This window comes from Chenopodium quinoa, unplaced genomic scaffold (genome assembly GCF_001683475.1).
Source record: "Chenopodium quinoa cultivar QQ74 unplaced genomic scaffold, ASM168347v1, whole genome shotgun sequence".
Lineage (NCBI taxonomy): Eukaryota > Viridiplantae > Streptophyta > Magnoliopsida > Caryophyllales > Amaranthaceae > Chenopodium > Chenopodium quinoa.
In genome coordinates, this window is record NW_018744151.1 from 1664451 (window position 1) to 1682916 (window position 18466).

Genomic DNA, 18466 nt, shown 5'->3' on the forward strand with positions numbered 1-18466 from the left:
GTTCAATCATTCATACATAAAGTTTTTTTTTAATATGAGAAAGGGGATTTATAAAAAAGAAAGATTAAATGAGGTGACCTGTGGCTTTCGAGAAAAAAATGAAATGTACATGTGGCATTATAGGGATGATGGTTTTTGTTTTTGAATACTAAGTATAGATAATTAGATATAGATATCTAAGTTATTAATCCCATCACAATTAACCAATTTCAAGCACTCTAAAAGCGGACAACCCATCATTATTTTTGCCAATACTTTATCATCCAAACTAGTATCTTCCATTACCAAAGTCTTCAACGATGACCAATTAATCGAACTTTTGCAATCCGAAAACTCGCAATTTCTTATACTCAAGCTTGTCAAAACCTTATTTTCGAACAAGAATCTAGGCAACACATACCTAATTATCTGATGTCCGAAGCCTAGAATAAGGAGCAATTCAAGGTCTTTAACCTTACGTGTAACCGCGAAAGCAACCCAAGTATCAACTTTAGGTTTACCATGGTTTGGCAAATTACCATTATTGTTACCAAACTTTCGAAGCGGAGTTTCATAGTGAAAAGCAATGCAAAATCTGCCGATTTTTTGGAAATTGAACCTGACTAACGTTGCATCCACAAAATACATTGTTGTTAATATGTTCGCGGAAAACGAGAGAGCGAAGGGAGGACCTAAGAGGAGCCCAGCGCTTAGAGAGGGAGGGCGCGGTGTATACCGGTCGCGTGCCGGTAGAAAACTTAGTATATGGAGGAGGATTGCGTCTGGTAATTTACTTATTCGATCGATCTTGGTTGAGCTTTTTAACCGGGGTTTCTTTGGATTGTTGGTGGCCATTTGGGATTCCTCCCAACTTTCAAAACTAAGAACGAAGGTTTAATTAGGGTTTATGAATGTCTGTCGTATATATGAATATAAAATAAGTTACAAATATTTATATTAGAGTTGTCAAATGGGTCGTGTCAATGTTAAACGACACCCTTGACTCAAACCTAATCCGTTGATTAAACGAGTTGAAAACTCTTGACCCAACCCTAAGACGTTTATTAAACGGGTTACCCGAATAACATTTTACCCACATGGCCGCATAATACGTAATAGACTAATTAATATTCAATTCAAAAATAAAAAAATAGACATCATTATTTCATTAAGATATTATACTACAACAGTTTAAAGTTAGTGTTTTAGCAAAAGATACTACAAGGGTTTAAAACTAGCTAGTAGTTTTAACAATTCAACCACCCATGAGAATTGTCTCAAATTAGATTTTAATTTACGAAAGATAAACATTATAATTTTTTCGTCAAATTAACCGTCAAAAAATTACCAACATGTATAAATGGTAGTGAAGGTAATTAACAAATTTACAAGTTTTGATTAAAAAAAATCTATTTTTTTTACTACTTAATAAGGGTTGTTCACATTTATTGAACTGAGCTAAACTGAACTAAATTGAACTGATTGGAGCTGAGCTGAACTAAGATGAAATGAATATTTTATGAGAGAAGGAAATTAGAAGCTGAACTGAACTGATTGGAGCTGAACTAAACTGGTTGGAGCCGAACTAAAGTGAACTGAGTTGAAATGAATATTTTATGAGAGAAGGAAATTAGGAGTTGAACTGAACTGATTGGATCTGAACTGAATAATTTATGATAGAAGGAAATTAGGAGCTGGACTGAATTGAATTGAACTAATTGTAGCTGAAATGAACTGAACTGATTAGAGCTGAAGTGAACTGAACTGAACTGAAATTAAGCTGAAGTGAACAAACCTTAATTAATAGATTGTGTGTCAAGTTCGGGTTGACGGATTGTTGTTCAACCCATTTATATAATTGGGTCATGCATGTCAGTTTCGGGTACCTAACCCGTTTAATTTGTGTCGATCCATTATGTAAACGCCGGGTCAAGAAATCTTTATATCCAAATCCGCTTATTTCGTGTCGGGTTACCGTATTGTGTCAGCTTTTGACAACCCTAAATATTACTCCCTCCGTTTTTAAAAACTTACTCCACTTTCCTTTTCTGACTGTTTTTAAATACTTGGTCCATTTCCTTATTTGGAAAGCTTTTACAATATTTAATTAATTTCTGAGGAATTCTAGGACTCTAACTGTTAGAGTCATTTATGACTCTAACAAGGGGTATAATCGTCCATTCACTTTTACCGTACTTGAAAAAAATAATGTCATCACACAGACTTGTATTTTATTATACTTTAGATAGTATCACCATGATACCAACCACTTTATTCAATGATACCAACGAACATAAAATTGTTTTGTTGGTATCGATATAATTTGTTGTTGGTATCATGTGAAATACCAACGAACGTGTGCTGTTAGAGTCATAAATGACTATAACGGTTAGAGTTCAAGAATTCCTCTTAATTTCTCTCATCAAGTGGTCCCAACAATATTAATTTCATATTATCTCTCTTTCAATTTTCTCCACTATTTTTGGTTTTTTACAAAAAAAATTACTTTCACCAACCCCACTACCTCCATATTTTATTAATTTCTTCTATTTTTCTTTAAATTCCGCGGATGAAAATTAATAAAATTTTGGAACAAGTATTTTAAAACGGAGGAAGTGTTCATAACATTCCTTATGTCAAATATAGAAACCCACCAAATTTTATCAAACAAGTCGTTGTAGTATAGTGGTAAGTATTCCCGCCTGTCACGCGGGTGACCCGGGTTCGATCCCCGGCAACGGCGCATTTTTAAGATTTTTTTTTAATCTAAGAAGGTTCAAAATTTGCGAGTTCTCCAACACGACGTATAAAACCCTCCAAAATCCCGCCTTTTTCTTTCAATACTGCTGCTATCATTTCTTGCTACACTCTTCTTCTCTTCAGGTTTTTTTTCCCAAACTCCCCAATTTTTTTTGCTAATTTAATCATATTCATTTGCATTTCTTCAACACCTAATTTCACATATTATGAATTCATCGTATAATTTTAAAATTTGTATTTCTAATCAATTTATTCTACTGAACTTGTTCAAACTCAATTAGGGTTTTAAATTTGATTATTTTGTGATTTCTGGGATTAATGTTTCTGAATTTTGCAGAGATTAATCAATTTTTGGCAATGGAAACCGATGAATCAGAACGAGTTCTTCCTTTTCAGCTTCAATTTGACAAACCAGCGCCTTCTCAGGTTCTCTTTCTCTCTCCTACAGTCCTACTATTACTAGTTTTTGAAAGTTTAAATAAATTTAATTCTTCAATTTGATTATATCTATGCATTTGATTAGATAAAACTGGCTGAATGGAATCCAGAAAAGGATTTATTGGCAATGGTGACCGAGGACTCCAAAATTATACTGCACCGCTTTAATTGGCAACGATTATGGACAATTTCACCTGGTATGTGTGTTTATTTTGGCTCCATTTCCCTGTTATGAAATCAGAGCATTGATTTGTTGAAAAAAGTTTAGGGGCATTGGTTTTTGCTTGGAGTAGTCGTCGTTATTTCATTGAATTAAAATTCACCTTTGTTGGAGTATATGGTGTGAGAATTAAGATCACGAGTGGGAGTTTGTAGATTGTGTCGTGTTAATCAAGTTGGGAATTATTGGATAATTCTACTTTGGATTAGTTTGGAGTGAATTTTATGGATTGGAACTTAGGTTAATATGAGTAACATTTTATGGTGAAGAAATACATTGTATGACTTAAATCATGGACTTTACAACGTGAAAGTTGAAAAATGGTAGATGTTTGCAAGCATTATGTGGTAGAAGCCTAGAAGGAATAGATTAATTGATTAAAGAAAAGTTAATGAAATATGTGTGTCTTTTATTAAGAGAATTGCCATGGTCCGGTCCATAATAATACAACCTCTAAAATCAGCAATAGTTATGCTCTTTAATTTATTATAAAAATAGCTTATCTGCAATTTTACTGATGGTTTCACGGATGGATTTTAGTTCATGAGTACAACTCCCCCAATATAGTTTCTGCTAGAAAGTCTGTCTAATTGTGGATTTCTTTATTGTGTTCACCTTATGCCATTCTCCCTTGTGGTAATGCTTATAAAATTGGTTAAGTATTTTAAGAGGCAATAAATCTTCTTTTACTTCTTAGGTATTGAATTTCTTTGGCAGGTGCTTTATTGAATGTTCTGCGTCTTATATGCTTTCCCTTCTAGTATTTTATTCTGTAAATGTGAATGGATATATATATATATATATATATATATATATATATATATATATATATATATATATATCCTGCAGTCTCTGTGTAACTTTGACTTGGTGATACTCTGGTTCAATAATACCTTTTGTTTTATATGATCTGACTAAATATTATGAGTACAATTTACTGTGGACCATACTATTAGAAGAATCTTTAAAATCTGACTTTAATTGATGTTTCTAAATCATCTTAGGAAAGTGTATAACATCATTATGTTGGCGTCCTGATGGTAAAGCAGTAGCTGTTGGCCTTGAAGATGGAACCATATCGTTGCATGATGTTGAAGTTAGTACCTAAGATGTTGAAGTATTATACAGTTGCTTTTTATTACTCTGCGCCTCATCATCATCTTGTTCTTCCATAGTATGTTTATTAATTTATTATTATAAATTTTCTGATTACTCTCCTAGCTTTACTATTCTGCTTTTTTCTGATTTGCGAGATTTGTTGAACATGACCTGTCTATAGTTTTTATGCAATGCTTAACATTGCTTGCCTGTTCATTTTGTTTCTCTCATTATGATTTAACTTCTTGATGCTATTCTTTGATTTACATGTTCTATGAGATTTCTAGTGACAGTGTTTGGGTGTGTATGTGTGTCTCCCTATCACTCTTCTTTTTAGGGATGGGGCAGGGGTGAAATGAGTATACTATTTGATCTATCTTCCACAAGGATATCCTGTATCTGCTTTTACTAGGTTGGTTGTTCAACTTTCCCCCTATCCTTCTCACAAGTGTACTTCTGAGTTCTGACCTTCTCTTTCATGTACTCTAAACCCAAACGTAACTAACAGCTTTATAAGTAATAAGTACATAATGCCTCAGCTTTTGGCACTTTTTGCCTGCGAATTCAAGCGTACTCAAAAGGTCCCCATTACCAACGTATCATCATGGTGAATACCTGGCACAAAATTGGTTCTCTGTATAGACTCTTGGCACTAAAGTTTCATGTATATCCATGATCATAACGGTGTATTTTAGTCTTTGAGAGAGTATATTGTGTTTTAAAGTTTTGAACCTTCCAACCTCTCTGTGTAGATTTAAAAGATATATCTTCTAAAAGATGGTAGGCCTCAGTTTTCTCTTAGACGCCAAACTAAAGTAGCATGTTTGACCCAAAATTGGTAGATATATAGGAAGGCAGATTTAATTCATGATCTGTATCGGCATGTATTTCTCAGTGTTGGAAAAGACTGTTGGTGCACTGAGGCAATTGATGTCCTTAGGCCTTTGCACAAAGCACAGGTGTATTGTATAATTAATTCCTGTTCCTGCAAATGCAGGTTGTACGATGGACTCTTGGTTCTGCCATTTTATGGTGTTAAAAGAGTGGGTTCCTGGTAGTTGAGTCCATGCTCCATGCCTCCATGGTTAACAGAATTAAATTTAAATTCTGCATTAAGAGAAATAAAAAGAAGTGGTGATATGTCTTCATGCCTGAGTGCACCTCATCACAAAAACCTCACCAAGACCTTGATTATATAAATAATGGCAAAGGATTTTCTAAACTCTTGATTATTTCAAACACCGATATAACTTAGAAGAAAAATTATTTCAACCTTCTTGAGTATATAAATAATGGCAAAAAATGAAATACAAAATCTTTGATGTGAGGTTTTTTGGAAGGCATATTAATTAGGAGATAAATATTATTGATCGTGAGCTATTAAGAACCTAGATGACCTCAATAGTCAATACTAGAGAATGATTTCGTTTTTGTCTATTTCCAACAGAATCTATGATTTAATATTCTTTGATATTATAGCCTACCTTGCTTTTATAATCTAAACTTGAAGAAATGTAGCATTTAACAGTTTTCCCAAGTTACAGCTTCTCCTGAAAGACTTGGTTCCCTCACTTTACCTGTCTATTGTAGGTTAAATTAGTTCTTTTGTGCTATGTAGTTGTGAAACTTTCTCCAACAACACTGTGCAGATTTTATGAATGAGGAGTTTGTGCTGAAATATATGTATATATATTTCGTGGTGACAACTAATTGTTGAGAATTTTCTTGATATTAATAATATATACTATTATCTTTCTGAATGCTTCTATTACTGCAGAATGGGAAACTATTAAGAAGCATGAAGTCTCACACTGCTGCGGTAGTTTGTCTTAACTGGGAGGAGGATAATGGACTTGGACAGGTGACTAGAGCTTATAATTGTTTTTTAAAATTTATTTATCTTGTACTATTTCTTGCTATCAAAATTCATCCAAACCCCTCAGATTGGAATAGATAAAAAAAACTTTCATCAACCCAAAAAGAAAATGGAAGTGCTTTGTGACTTGATGCCCAAATCATTTTATTCTTATGTTGCAAGGATGCATATTTCGTTGTCTTTTTATTTTAGAATTCTTTTTAGTCATAGTATATAACTATATTTCATATTCCCTTGTATTATAACTACATGTATTATTTATTTATTATGATCCAGGATAATGAAGACAACACCGTGTCTTATGAAGATCGTACATTGCGTTTCTTCCCTCCTGCTCCAAGAGTCCCACGGATGCCAGGAGTAGTATCTGGAGATTCCACTCTTATAGATAACACTGAAGATTCGTTTCAGGATCTGCTAAATACTTCGCATCAACGATTTAATATTTTATGCAGTGCTGATAAAGATGGAAATGTTTGCTTTAGCATATTTGGTATATTCTCCATTGGAAAAATTGTGAGTAACTTAATTGCCTTATGTGCTATATTGGAGCTGAATTCAAATATTATGAATGTACCATTAGCTTTCTTATTTATTTTTAGCATCTTTGATTTGGTTAGCTATCAGCTTTGGTTAGAAGACTTAGAACTGGTAAAGATACACCTGAATGAAGCCAGCTTGAAACAAAGGGACTGGTAACCAATATTTTATCATCTGCAAGTAGGTATTACCTGGATGAGGGAGTCAGATGTGAAGTTTTTTAGGTTTACCCATAGGGTCAATGGTTTGTAGCATTAGTTTATGTAGGAACAAAAATTAGAAGTTAAATGTTGTTCTAAAAGGGTGAGAGTAGTAATAACCATAAACGAGTTTAGTTTTTCTTTTGTAGGGTAGAAGTTTGACTTTTTGTTATCTAGATACAAACCAAAAGATTGGGGTTTTTTCAAGCATTTTCCAGCTGAAATTGGAACTGCATGTTACCTGAATTGATCTGATACAATGTGTAAACTAGCTTCTTCTGATTGACAGGTAGTTGTGCTTATTTGTAATGTCTTGACCAGTTGACCTATATGCATAACTTGTTGCATTCTTTCGAGAATATGAAAGTCATGTGTCAGGTCAATCCTCAGACACAATTCAGAGATCACTCTTCCTCATCCACCTATATCATAATAAAATTTCACACAGCTTGAAACCTGTGCTTCTTACCATCAATCATCGCTTATTGTTTATAAAATAACATTACTGAAATAAAAATATTCACTTCAAAACATAGGCTTTAGTTAAATTCTGTAATCAAAGCCTACTAACATCAAATAATGTTCTTGCCATTATAATTTCTTCAAATTTACTGGACAAGAGTCAGTGAGTCACATAAGGCCCATGTTATTTTTGAATGACGAGAGTATCATTTATTTTACAACTCTGGTTTCTAATAGGCTATAATATGCTAACTACACCTTATTTTCCTACTTTGTGACTACTCCTGGAAGTAATGGAATGCCTTAAATTATATTAAATGAGAAAGGACTAAAAGTCATGGACTTATCACTTAATGTTCATGTCCTGATCACTTGATAATTGCCTGTTTTGTTTTTGTGAAGGAAAATGACAGCATCTTTTAGTATGGCTACAAGTGAGATACACTGTTCTAACTTCTAACCTTTCCGAAGCTCATTTGTGGGATTTAATATGAAGTGTGCTCTCGTCTTTGGAAGTTATATAGAATCTTGTGTTTCACATGGCTCTGTTTGATTTAGTCAATTAATTTTTTTTTCCTGCAAATTATCATTTTTACTAAATTTTACCATTCCTGACATCAATTGGGTTTCTGCCAGAATATACACAATTTGTCTCTTCCAGTACTTGGCAATCAAGTAGCATTTCAGATCCTGCATGCTTCCATTTATAAGGTGAGTACCTTCAAAAGCAATCTATCCTTCAAATGTTCTCTGATATTTTCCTGACTCCAAAATGTAAATAGTGAGTAACAATCTAAATTGGTATGATTAAGAATATTTTAAGCTTCTTTTATGGATGAATCAGTTAAAGAGCTAAGTTTACATTTGGACACACAACTGTTTAAAGTATGATTACTATATGCATGTGTTCTCCCTATTTGTTTAATATTTCTTTTGAGGTGTCAAGTTTGAAAATATAATTTCCATTTCAAGGAATTCAATTTAGGGTTATTTAGTCTAAAAACTGACATTTAGGTACAGCATGCTGATTCTCTTTTACATTTACCTACCATGCATATTCATTTAGCCTTTTTCGAGTTTTTCCTATGAAAATGAACTTAATTTGTGAATTCTAATTTCTTCCTTCCTCTGGAATTAGATTGCTTTGTCGAAGGATTTTTGTCGTTTGATCATCGTCTGCTCTGGAGAAATTTCTTGCAGCAGTAGTGATTTCAATCATGGGCCAATGTCAGGAAATAAAACTGAGGGTATGCATTGCTTGGTGCTGGACACCTCTATTTTCCGGAAAAGGTAATATGCACTTTGAAGATATTGAAGTTAAATGGGATCTAGTTTTTGTAGCACCTCCTGATTTAGATCACTCTACTAGAAGTCTAGAGATATTTCCTATTGGCACACTTGTTCATTCATTTAGTGGTCTCATGTCCAAATCATAATATTGACACTTAAGAGCTGTGGTTTCTATTCTCATGCTTATCTCGTCCTTGCTTCAAGTACTAGTGTCATATCTTGGAACTCGAGAGTCATGGTTCTCTGTGTTTAAATGTATTAGCATGATGATTTTCCAATTAAGTAATGCATGCGGATTGTTGTGTTTGAATCCCCTTATCTCTACTACTGGGGAGTTGGCCTTGATTATAACTCTTTCTTTAATGCCACTTGTAATAACATCAGTGAACATGCAGATGCAGATATCATCACTTCCTTAATACAGTCTTGTAAATTGGATGTGGTAGCTTCATTAGCCATTCTGCATCTCTGTCTTTCAGATGGGAAATCCTGAAAAAAATTTAAGCTAAACAGTTAATGTAAGAGTCTAAGAGAAACTTCAAGAGGAACGGAAATAGTCTACACTGGTACATTGATTATATGGTTTGTTATAGCTATTTTGTGGTTGAAACTTGAAAGCACTTGGACTTGATATAGAAAGTAATATTCCAGCTAGCTAAATCTGCTAGTTGCTCTGTGTTGGACATCATGTGTGTGTAAATTCTGGAGAAAAGTTCATCGGCCATTTAGAAATTGTAACATTAACTGTTCATTTTTAATTGAATGGTTTCCCTTAATATTAAAATCATGCGTACATACATTAAAAAAAAAAAATAATAAATAAAATAAACATTTTGAATCATATGTGCTTCATGCTAGCCTTGTTTTCAAAATTTCAAGTTTAACCAGCTTTAATTAATGTGAAGGAGTTTAAGAATTTGCATTTTGCTGAAGATCATACTTTTTGTAGGAAACAAGAGCTTCATCAAATCGCTCAACAAGCTTCCAGCGTTGAAGATTTGACTGAGGTCATTCGAGCATCACTTTCAATCATGTATAAGCAGTGGTGTGATGCCATGCAGATATTCCAAGACAAATTTCATTCTTTATCTACACTAATTGTTGACCACGGTAATCTTAATGTGGACCACACTACAGCACATCTACATTTATTTTTGACTTTACTCTAGACCTCCGTCTGTTTCATTTATAGGACTGGACTCATCGCCTCAAGAGGAGTTTTTGAGTCTTCTAGGAGGCGCTCGAACTAGTCCACCGGTTCATCAATTTCTGGTCAATTCTCTTGGTGAATCGGTATGATGAACTCACATGGTGCGTGTATGGGGAAGGGGCAAAAATTTAGATACTTATTCTTGTTTCATTCTGAATAGGGACTCAAGCGAGTGATGAAGGCTGTATCTAGTGCAGGAAGTGAACTTCAGCTTATTCTCCTTGATCATATCCAGGTACCCCTCTTTTCCACTCCTTTCACTCTTATCTCATGGTTGTATACTTTTAATTATCTATTACATTAACCTCTTGACATATTTAATGGTAATATCAATTAGAGATATTAGTAAGGGCACAATTCTGTCCTCCATTCTCTCCTCTAATAAGGTAAGTTATAAAAGCTAAGTAATATCTACATAGTATGTTGCAAAGTAAAGGGAGACTTATTAACCTAAAGGTGCCTCCTCATGTCTCTTTTATCTTTTTCTCATTTTAGCCTACCTAGACTCTCCAGTTATTGTGTTGGAGTTTGTCTGACGGATTCTGGCTATATGCTCAGTATTTGGTGTTGTTACATCTGAATTCCTTAAATTTCTGATTGTCTTGTGCTGAATGACCTGCAACTTCTCTTGCTTGTAAAGGCCTCAAGTGAGGCTTATTTTCTACAAAACTTCTAAACTCCTTGAACTTCTACAAAACTTTACACCCTCTCCTAAGAATAATAGATTACACACAGGGAAATTTTCAGATGGTGGAATTTAGAATAAGGATCTTAGTATTACCCATTTGCTATAAAATATGTGAACATCTTGAAGCATGATAATTATCACAGAAATTACATTTTAAACTGCCATATGATTTGCCCCTTTATCTTACCATGAACTATAATGTAAATTGTAATCCAGGCATGTGCTAATAAACTGTTATATTTTGCAAAGATTGGCTGCGCATTCCTTGAACCCTTTTGAAACATGGTGTGGCATACTTTTGACTCACTTTGAATGTAAATTAGGATTAAGAAAAGCAAAACTGATAAAACTTATATAAGCCTTTGTTTCAAAATCAGCATGCTCATTCCTTGTCTCCATCATTTTCACAATGCCTCTTAAGAGGCTCTCAACAGGTAAAATTAGGGGAGTTGGGTGTATGTAGCCTTACCTTTGTAGTAGCTCAACCAATTTATTAGTCGTTTTGATATATTTCGTTGTAGTCCAAATTCCAAAAGTCAAGAATATTAGCTTTTTGGGAAATGGACAGACTCCTTCCATAATTGCTGCAAAACTGTTAACCATCATTACCTCTACTTTGATCAGCCAGCAGCAGAAATTATTGGATTTAGAATGGGAGAACTAAGAGGTCTTTCAAGGTGGCGGGCACGCTATGGTGGCATTGGCCTGGATGAAAAACTTATAGATAATGCAACAGAAAAAGTAGGAATGTTGCTTGTACAAGTAGTGCGCTTTGTGCAGATTCTTTCGTCTGTTTCCCAGCAGGTATGCTTGCTAAAGGTCCTTTTTTTTGGCTTTTTCTTCAATAATTTTTTTGGCTAAGCTCTTTTGTACAGACAAGAATGTATAATTGTATGATTCAATTTTCACAATTGTTCATTAGCATGTTTCTTTAGAGTCACTCTTAGGCAACTCTTCACCTATCTAAGTTATTCTTCAACCCCAAATCTCAAACCTATTTTCTCCAACTAAAGCCAGAACTAAAACTTCATCACCTTCAGAAAATTCCTATGAAACCTATCATATCAAATAAAATTGTTATGATTTTTGAAGTTCTTTGCTGTTGATTTACAACGAGGAATAAGCTGAAGATAAATTCCTCTGAATCTACCCTCTCCTCCTAGACCCATAAGTATAAAAACTGTCACTCTGTCAGCTTGTTCAGAAGTCCCAACTGGCCCTATCAATCCCTCTCATCAAGTCTTTAAAGAGTGGTCAGCTTGATAAGAATTTATGTCACTTTCTCTTTTTCTTCATCCTGTTTTAATTCTTCTCCTTCAGTTCATAAATTTTTTCAGCTGGCTGTCAAGGTGTATAAAGATACTTATGTCAGAATCTAGTGATCAGCTTCCAGCATACAACAGGTATCTAGCTTTACTTTTTAAAAATGGTATTTGGAAAGTTGATTGGCCATGTGTCTCTCTTGTAGTTACGTTTCTTAGCTTGCACTTTGCAGCGAACTTGTAATAATGTTTTTGAAGTTTCTCTATGATCGGGATCCAGTAAAGCTGCTGCTGGACCAATCTATGGTTGATCATTATGTACAACTTGATTCGTAAGTCATCTAAGCACTGGAAAGTTAAATGCCTTTTTCAACCCTGTTGCTCTACTGTTTCTTTCTCTACCTTTTAGCAAACTCCTCCCACCCCCATCTCACTTTGATTGTTTGACAACCATGTTGGAAAAACATAAGATTCAAAGCAATTTTTTATGCTTTCTGGTTGCCTGAAGGAACAGATCGTATGTACTTCAGATTATTGGTCTCATATTGCTATTGCCTCAGGGATACAACACAGCGAGTTGAAGAACTTGTTAAATTAGGGGGGTTTGCTGATACTGAATGCCTGCACAGAACCTTAGCTAAAGAATTCCAGTATATGGAATCCAGGTATCTCTTTGTATCAATTAGTAACCTTATTTTTATTTAGAACATTATATGTACTCCCTTTTGTCTCTTTTTGTAAGCACTATTTATGTTTAGTGCTCCCTCCTTCTCATAATACAATGCCTCTTTGGGTTTTACGCGGGAATTAAGAAAGTTATAAATTCCTTAAAACTAATGATTAGAAATGCATGTGTATGTAAGGTTAGAAAAAGATTGAGAGAAGAAAAAATCGATAAAATTAATCCCAACTTTTGCCCATTCGCTCAAAAAGTCAAAATGATCCCAACTATGGATTATTTTTAAACAATCCAAATTTCAGGGGTAATTCGCTTTTAACGGACCCAACCGGTTACCCAACCTATTACAGCAGGTTAAGGGACACGTGTCACCAAGTGATTGGTTGAGAAATTTAGAAAAAAAAAACCTTTTTTAAGAAAATTAAAAAACCCCAGCCCCCATTATACGTCCGTACATCCGCAATCCCACCACCACCCTTGGTCGTTTCCGGAAGCCCCTGCTGCCATCCCCCGCCGCGGGCTGTGCAAGCCTTACCCAAATTGAAAAAACTCACTCTCTCTTTCCTCTGTAACAACAATGGCAACTACTACGTCACGCCATCATCAATCCTTTTTCTCATCTTCTTCCTTCGCTTTATCTTTTCCAACTTTTTCATCGCAATCCGAAATTCTCTTCCACTGATCATCTTCTCCTACGAGAATCAACATCTGCGACTCTTCTCCTCAAACGACGTCGTGATCGGTACGATTCTCAACCGATAGCCTACCGACGTCGCCGAATAGATCCTTGAATCGTGGTGCATTTAGGGAAGGGGGACTGGTTTCGGCGATAGGTGGTGAGGAGGGGATTGCGAGAGGTGGGAGTGGGGGTGGGGGCTGCGCTGCAGGCGGGTGGGGGGATGGCAGCGGGGCTGTGAAAACTGTGGCAGTGGGTGGTGATACGAGCGTGGGTGGGGGGCTGGGTTTTCTTTCCTTTTTTTTTGGTTTTTTTTATTATTTTTTCAACCTATTAAGTGTTGACACGTGTAACTGAAACAAAAAAAAAACAAAAAAAAAACCTCTTTTTCAAGTTACAGGTCACTTGGGACCAATAAAAATTAATGACCCCCAAAGTTCGGATTATTTAAAAATAATCTGTAGTTGGGATTATTTCGAGCCAATTGGCAAAAGTTGAGATTATTTTGAGCAATTTTTCCTAGAGAGAAAGAAAAAGTAGTTGGAAATAATTGAAGAGATAGAGATAAAGTGAGAAAAGGAAAAAAGATGACAACTCATTAAAAAGAGGGTAATAATGTCAAAAAGTACAACCTTTAAATCGAAAGAGGCATTGTATTTTGATTTACCAAAAAGAAAATAAGGCATTGTATTATGAGATGGAGGAGTACAATTTTTAAATATTTGGGTAGGCATATTTATTAAGAAAAATAGTGGGACCATATATGGTTTATGAGAGGGTAAAGTGGAGGGAGGAGTGGAGGACCAAATGATCATTAATGGGATAAGGCATACATTTAGGGACATACTAATATAGAAATTGGAGTATGCAAAAAGGGTTCGAGTATTTTTTTTATTGTCCGAGGAAAAAATTTCTCTTTAGTTTCTCATGCCTTGCCCTTTTTGTGTATCTGAAAAAAATATTCTCTGTGCTCTTTTTATTTTTACTCCCTCAGTCCCTTAATACAAAGTCTCTTTTGGTTTTTATGCGAGAATCAAGAAAGTTGTAAATTATGTAACACTAATGATTAAAAATACATGTTTGCGTGTGGGGTTAGAGAGATATATAGAGAAAAAAAAAAAGTAGTTGGGAATAATTGAAGAGATAGAGAGAAAGTATTGGAAATTGATGTTAAAATAATGTCAAAAAATACAACCTTTAAATAGAAAGAGGCATTGTATTTTGATTTACCCAAAAAGAAAATGAGGCTTTGTATTAGGGGACGGAAGGAGTATTATATAAAATATTTTTTGTTTATGTATCCAGTGTGTTGTTGGAAAATATTAAATTGAAAGATGTTACCAGTTGTGTAGTTGTCACCCGTAGATGTAGTTGCTGTGCTTAGAGGAGAATGTCCTCAGATCTGTTTGTTAACATCGCAAGAATTTCTTATTTTTGGATTTACTCCTTCCTTTATTTTAATGTAATGTCACACTTTCCAGTTTCAAGGAGGCGTTCAATATGCCCTATATAACCGTTTCAAAGGAGATAATATGTGAGCAGATGCTGCCTCTCTACTCTTTCCAATCTTCATCGCCATCCACCCATTGCAGTGTTCTGACATCAATATCATTTTATTGGGTAAATGCTCTGTTGTACATAATTTGTTACCAATGTTAGTTTTTTATATTCCAGACAAGCTTGCAACTAATATAATTTAGCAGCTTCTGGACTGCAAGTGAGTTCATCTCCAAATGTTCTCATAGACGCCTGCTGAGTTTTTTTTTATCCTGAATTGTTTGTGTGCTTTACCTGGTCAGTTATGGTTGTCTTGATTAAAGGCAATATGTCATTATGTCCCTAGAATTCGCACCCAAAGCTGAATAACATAGCATCAGTTTGTAAATTATGTCATTATAGGAAAGAATAACACAGCGAATGACTCTATAATAGGCCCCTGAAAGGGAAAAAAATTTATTAAAAGGCTGAATAATGTAGCTTCAGCTTGTAAGTTTGTTTCTGTTAAGCAAAGAATAGCTCATCAAATTGTCTTCACATAGATCTGTTGTGAATAGCTAACTGGTTAATAGGCATCTGTAACATAATACTTCTGAGAAATGCCTCTCTCCTTTTGCACAAGATATGATTGGAAATATCGCAGCTTACCCTGAATTGACAGATCTATTCATCTCTAGTTCCCTTTTTTTTTTAAAAGATTAAAATATACTGTGTATGGTTTGACTTGTTTGCTTAAAAGAAGATTAGAAATGTTATCCCTTATTTTCCTCGTTTGTCTCCCACTTAAACCTCCCTGTGAATTGGGATGCATGGAATCAAACCTATTTAGCACCCATATTCTCACTGGGCAACTTTTATGCCCCTATTAAATTGTTGCTAACTTGCTATGGAGTGCAATTATTTGCTGTGAATTGTAGAAGAGATTTGGAAAAAAAACAAACAAAAAAAAATAAAAATTTATCTGAGTCCAGTTCGTTATTAAAGAACAATGAACAGAGGAATGTAATAGATGCTGTATACCTAAGATTTATTTACGATTTGGCCACTTGATAAACGAATTTTGTTTATCAAGGTGATAAACTGGGGCTTCCTCCCAAGGTCAAATGTCAGGTCACAGTGCAAACTAGACATTCATTTTCTTTTAGTGTTCTCATGAACATGGGTACCTTGCAAACTTCAAGACTGACATACAATATCCTCTTAAGAGCATCATATGATAGCATCTATTCTGTGTTTTTTTTCCCCTTTTTTTATGCATTGCTTCATTTTAGGATGCTGCCCCTGAATTTTCAGCATGTGAAACCAGTCAAGAAAACCTTGTAGACTACATCACTTTCCAAATACCTGAGTGGTCCTCATCAGATGTTTCAAACTGTATATGCATATTACGGGGAGTTATGAATGAAGCAGGTAATATTAGGAACAAATATACTACAGTTGAAGCCTTGCTGTTGTCTGTGTCAAAGGATTTCAGTTGCATGGATTTATCCCTCTACAAGGTATTTCCATAATACACTTAAAAGCCTTTTTTAGCCCTTGTTTTCTACTTTGGCCAACTTGCTTCATGGAAAGACTTTTTTCCTGAATATTGAGACGGATATGTTTCTCTTTAATACAGGAACGTCAGTTAGTTTTGCTGTTGAATGAAACAACAGCCGCTTCTGACAGCAGTGGAAATGCTCAGCTCATGATGGTGCCAACAAACGATCTTCCATTTGTATCTATTTCAAGATCAACCAATCAAAATTTTTGGAATTTGGATCAGTTGCAGGTAGGTCTTTCACATGCTGAGTAGTGACTGCTATAGTGTTTTTATTTATTATTTCAATGTAAAATTATTTCTCCCTCTGAGTTTGTGATCAGAGGGAGTTAAGAGAAAATGATGTAGACAGGATTCAATCCTAGGTCTTGGGTACTATCAACCCCCAAGAATTTAACCGAGTTAGTTGGCATACACATAGTGACTGCTATAGTGCTATGCTGCTATTGTTATCAGATATCTTCTTCTTGATGACTCCATTTGTTCATTGCCCCAACCTGTAAAACGGTGTATCTGAACAAAGAAGATGGCCTGAACAAATGCCTAGATCTTCTAAACATTAAGAATTTCAATGAAGGATCCTGGCTCCAGTTCTGCGGCGTCTCATGATCCTTTTGTTTTGTCTTTTGGTTCATGAGGCAATGTAATCATGTTCTCCAATAAAGAAGCAATTGGATTAAAAGTGAAGTTGAACATTCAAAAATAAGAGGAATACCAATGGTAAATAAAAGTAAAATAGAATGCATTTTGCTGGATAACTAGCAATTAGTGTTGTATAGGTGAAAATTGTAGTTAGTGACGTATGGGTGATCCCTAGCAACTAGCAATTAGTGACGTATAAGTGATCCCTAGCAACTAGCAATTAGTGACGTATGAGTGATCCCTAGCAACTAGCAATTAGTGAAGTATGGGTGATCCCTGCTTGCATTTGATATGAAAATATCTTAATAGGAAGACTAGTGAAATATTTGTCTTCACTTGTAAGTGAAATAGACATTACTACTTTTTGCTACCAAGATGTACCCTGATTATTGTTTTTTCTGAATTCTTAAAACAGCTAGATCTTGTCTACTAAAAAAGTTGGAATGCTTTTGAAACTTTTTTGTGCTGAATTTTTTCTTACAGAAATTCTTCACAAATTGGGAGCTGTGGGTTGTGATTATGATGTGCATTTTGATCGGTTTAAGTTCTTGATTTTCTAATTAATGCACTTGTATAACTTTAGGATCTTACGTTGCCCTTGCAAATGGAGAGTGCAAAGGTTCGAAGCATACCTCACAATGTGGTTCCACCACTTGCAATTAGTTGTAAGTTATCTTTCTACCTCAAGATTTGCGCATATGGCACTTGATACTTGGATACAGTGATTTTAAACAATTTCTTTTAACAATGATGATGCTGATGAAAATACTTACAAGCATTTTACTTCAAAATTTGCAACAGCATCCAGAGGCGTGGGCTGTGTTTTTGCTGCTAGAAAGCGAGCCTTAGTTTACATTCTCGATGAAGATGAAGAAGAAGAAGAATCAGCCTCAGATATGGATTGAATTATTTGATCATCCAGCACTGTGTTTAGACTCCTCGTAGTTGAAGTTTGTTTTTACAACGTTCAACTATAGAGCATGGAAACTCTGATTAGGTGATCTGGTGGTCTAGACCTGCTTTCAGATGTAGCTGTAAGCCTCGTAGTTGAAGTTTGCTTTCACATCGTTCAACTATAGAGCATAGAAACTCTGATTAGGTGGTCTGGTGGTCTAGTCCTGCTTTCAGATGTAGGGTTTCCCAATCTCTTGTTTTTTATTTGTCATCCTTAACTATTGTTTCCTGTTTATAGTTTTGGCCAAACTACCCAAGATAATTCTCTGTAAACGTAGAAGGTGAATACTACTATTTTCAGTTACTGAATTATATAGAAAAAATTAAATTTATCAAAGATCTAAGCAATTTACATAAACAGATGAAAATATGCTAATTGACTTGAATTCTTATGACAGAAACGGGTAGTATATTATGGAATGTAGATTGTTTAATTGTATCAATGCAAAGATGAA

General features: G+C 34.8%; 1 protein-coding gene and 1 non-coding gene across 2 annotated transcripts; both read left to right on the forward strand.

Moving 5' to 3' along the window:
- The first annotated feature begins 2648 nt into the window (after positions 1 to 2648).
- LOC110693530 (anaphase-promoting complex subunit 4-like) lies at positions 2649 to 18348 on the forward strand. Its single transcript, XM_021870651.1, has 20 exons — positions 2649 to 2862; positions 3077 to 3165; positions 3263 to 3374; positions 4402 to 4493; positions 6273 to 6356; positions 6648 to 6887; positions 8210 to 8284; positions 8712 to 8863; positions 9813 to 9973; positions 10056 to 10156; positions 10234 to 10308; positions 11386 to 11565; positions 12082 to 12164; positions 12257 to 12355; positions 12584 to 12688; positions 14860 to 14998; positions 16147 to 16374; positions 16494 to 16646; positions 17641 to 17722; positions 17859 to 18348. The coding sequence occupies exons 2-20, from the start codon at positions 3097 to 3099 to the stop codon at positions 17960 to 17962; spliced, it is 2334 nt and encodes a 777-aa protein (XP_021726343.1). The 5' UTR covers positions 2649 to 2862; positions 3077 to 3096; the 3' UTR covers positions 17963 to 18348.
- TRNAD-GUC lies at positions 2651 to 2722 on the forward strand. Its single transcript has one exon. It is a non-coding gene; the product is annotated as a tRNA-Asp (tRNA).
- Positions 18349 to 18466: the final 118 nt, after the last annotated feature.

Coding starts and splice junctions, on each gene's coding strand:
- LOC110693530 (XM_021870651.1), top strand. CDS start 3,097: ATGGAAACCGATGAATCAGAACGAGTTCTTCCTTTTCAGCTTCAATTT. Junction 4,494..6,272: donor TATCGTTGCATGATGTTGAA/GTTAGTACCTAA, acceptor CTATTACTGCAG/AATGGGAAACTATTAAGAAG. Junction 6,357..6,647: donor AGGATAATGGACTTGGACAG/GTGACTAGAGCT, acceptor ATTATGATCCAG/GATAATGAAGACAACACCGT.